At 33.9% G+C, this 1,647-nt stretch overlaps 1 protein-coding gene across 1 annotated transcript in view; it reads right to left on the reverse strand.

Moving 5' to 3' along the window:
• Window positions 1–1,063, reverse strand: part of LOC117168853 (cleavage and polyadenylation specificity factor subunit 5) — a 154,072-nt gene extending 153,009 nt beyond the window's left edge. The window contains exon 1 of the mRNA XM_033354718.1: window positions 809–1,063. Within this exon, the coding sequence (XP_033210609.1) occupies window positions 809–924 (116 nt within the window). The 5' untranslated portion in view covers window positions 925–1,063. The remainder of the gene's footprint in view (window positions 1–808) is intronic.
• Between the last annotated feature and the right edge of the window lie 584 nt (window positions 1,064–1,647).

Genomic DNA, 1,647 nt, shown 5'->3' on the forward strand with positions numbered 1-1,647 from the left:
CTCCGATTCGTATGTGGTTCTGTTGTCAGTTCAGTCTAAGCTCTCTGACGGATCGGATGGTTTAATAAAGAATTACATATATTAATAACCGTATATTAAACCAGTGTCTTTCATTTAGACCTCACCTGGAAAGCTCTGCTTATATCACTAATATAGAGTATTTAGTTTAAGGTTATAATTGCTAAAACACCAAAATAATAATAAAAATATTTTCAGCTCTCTAAAATTCGTTTAACAATTAGAGTTCTTGCATCCATAAATGAATACGTATTATTTTTCTTGAGAAGACATGGCTATTTGGCGTTTTTCGGAAATAGTTTTCCAAGGGGTCTTAATTTAAGATTAATTACAAAGTTAGTTACCTAGAGTGCTATTATCTTGAAATGGCTGAAGCCATTTAAAAATGCACGGAGAAAGTTTTTACACCTCAATTGTAATTTGGGATTACACTACACAAAAATTCCTGGAAACAACTGACTTTCTCGATTTATTTTGAAGGGCTTGTATATGCACGACTACATATGTGAAGATTCACGAAAGTTACATGTAACAATGAGCACGATACAAAAATATCGATCAAGGAGAATTGTGATTCTAATAATGTCGCAAACTTCTTACCGCAGTTCGCTTGAGGCTTGCAAAAAGTTAAAACACCTCATAATCTAAATCACATTGTTTACAAGCTGGGAGTTGCAACGCTCCCATTCCAGCATCGGCGTCCCATGGGAGAACCCATTGATCGTTTTCAGAGCGGCGAAAACTTATCGTACAAATCTAGCGAAGCACATCAGAAAATATCACTACTTACAGATTTATCGTCCTGTTGATAGTCACGGATGGATTTGGCACAATTTTTCCATCGAATGAACTATTACTTGCCCTTCGTGGCCAACCGCTGCCTTTTACTTGGGTAGTCATTGCCATGTTTCCAATCTTTTTCGCCGAAATAATGAACCGAATCTGCGATGGAACTCCGGGACCCTGCAGAAAATCGAACGGACCTCTTTTTCTAACATGTTTAAGTAGAAAAAGAGGTCTATTCGATTTCGAGACCAACTACTGAACTTCAACCCTTGCCATGACCCCAGCAATACATGGTCTAGCCACTGGAGGCGTGCTTGTAACGAGTGCCCCGAACTCTTCTACACATGCGCCGCGCTCGGTCTCTGATTCGTTGCTGTTCACGCGCAATTTGAAGTACTCAAAAATAACATTTATAGTGCTTATTATGAATAATGTCATTTTAACTTATATAAATGTTTATTAGACCTATTTTAATGAATCTTAATAAAAATTTATTAAGTGCTTACTGTGTAAATAAAAAATATCTTTTGGTACTCACTTGTATTTTTCTTGCATATTTTTCATTATTCGAAACTTTTATTATTAAAAGTTTATTAAAATATTAAAATGCATTCACAATCTTGTTTTTCAATAGAATTATATTAATTAATGCAAAAATTTATATATTTAGCGAAAACAACCTCAACACAACAACCATAACACAGTATGTACTTAATACATTTTTATATTTATCAAGATTCATTTATATCGGTCTAATAAACATATATAAGTTCAAATGACATTATTCATAATAAACAATAAAAATGTTATTTTTTAGCATTTCAAATTGCGCGTGAACAGCAA

Source organism: Belonocnema kinseyi, chromosome 3, assembly GCF_010883055.1.
Source record: "Belonocnema kinseyi isolate 2016_QV_RU_SX_M_011 chromosome 3, B_treatae_v1, whole genome shotgun sequence".
Classification (NCBI taxonomy): domain Eukaryota; kingdom Metazoa; phylum Arthropoda; class Insecta; order Hymenoptera; family Cynipidae; genus Belonocnema; species Belonocnema kinseyi.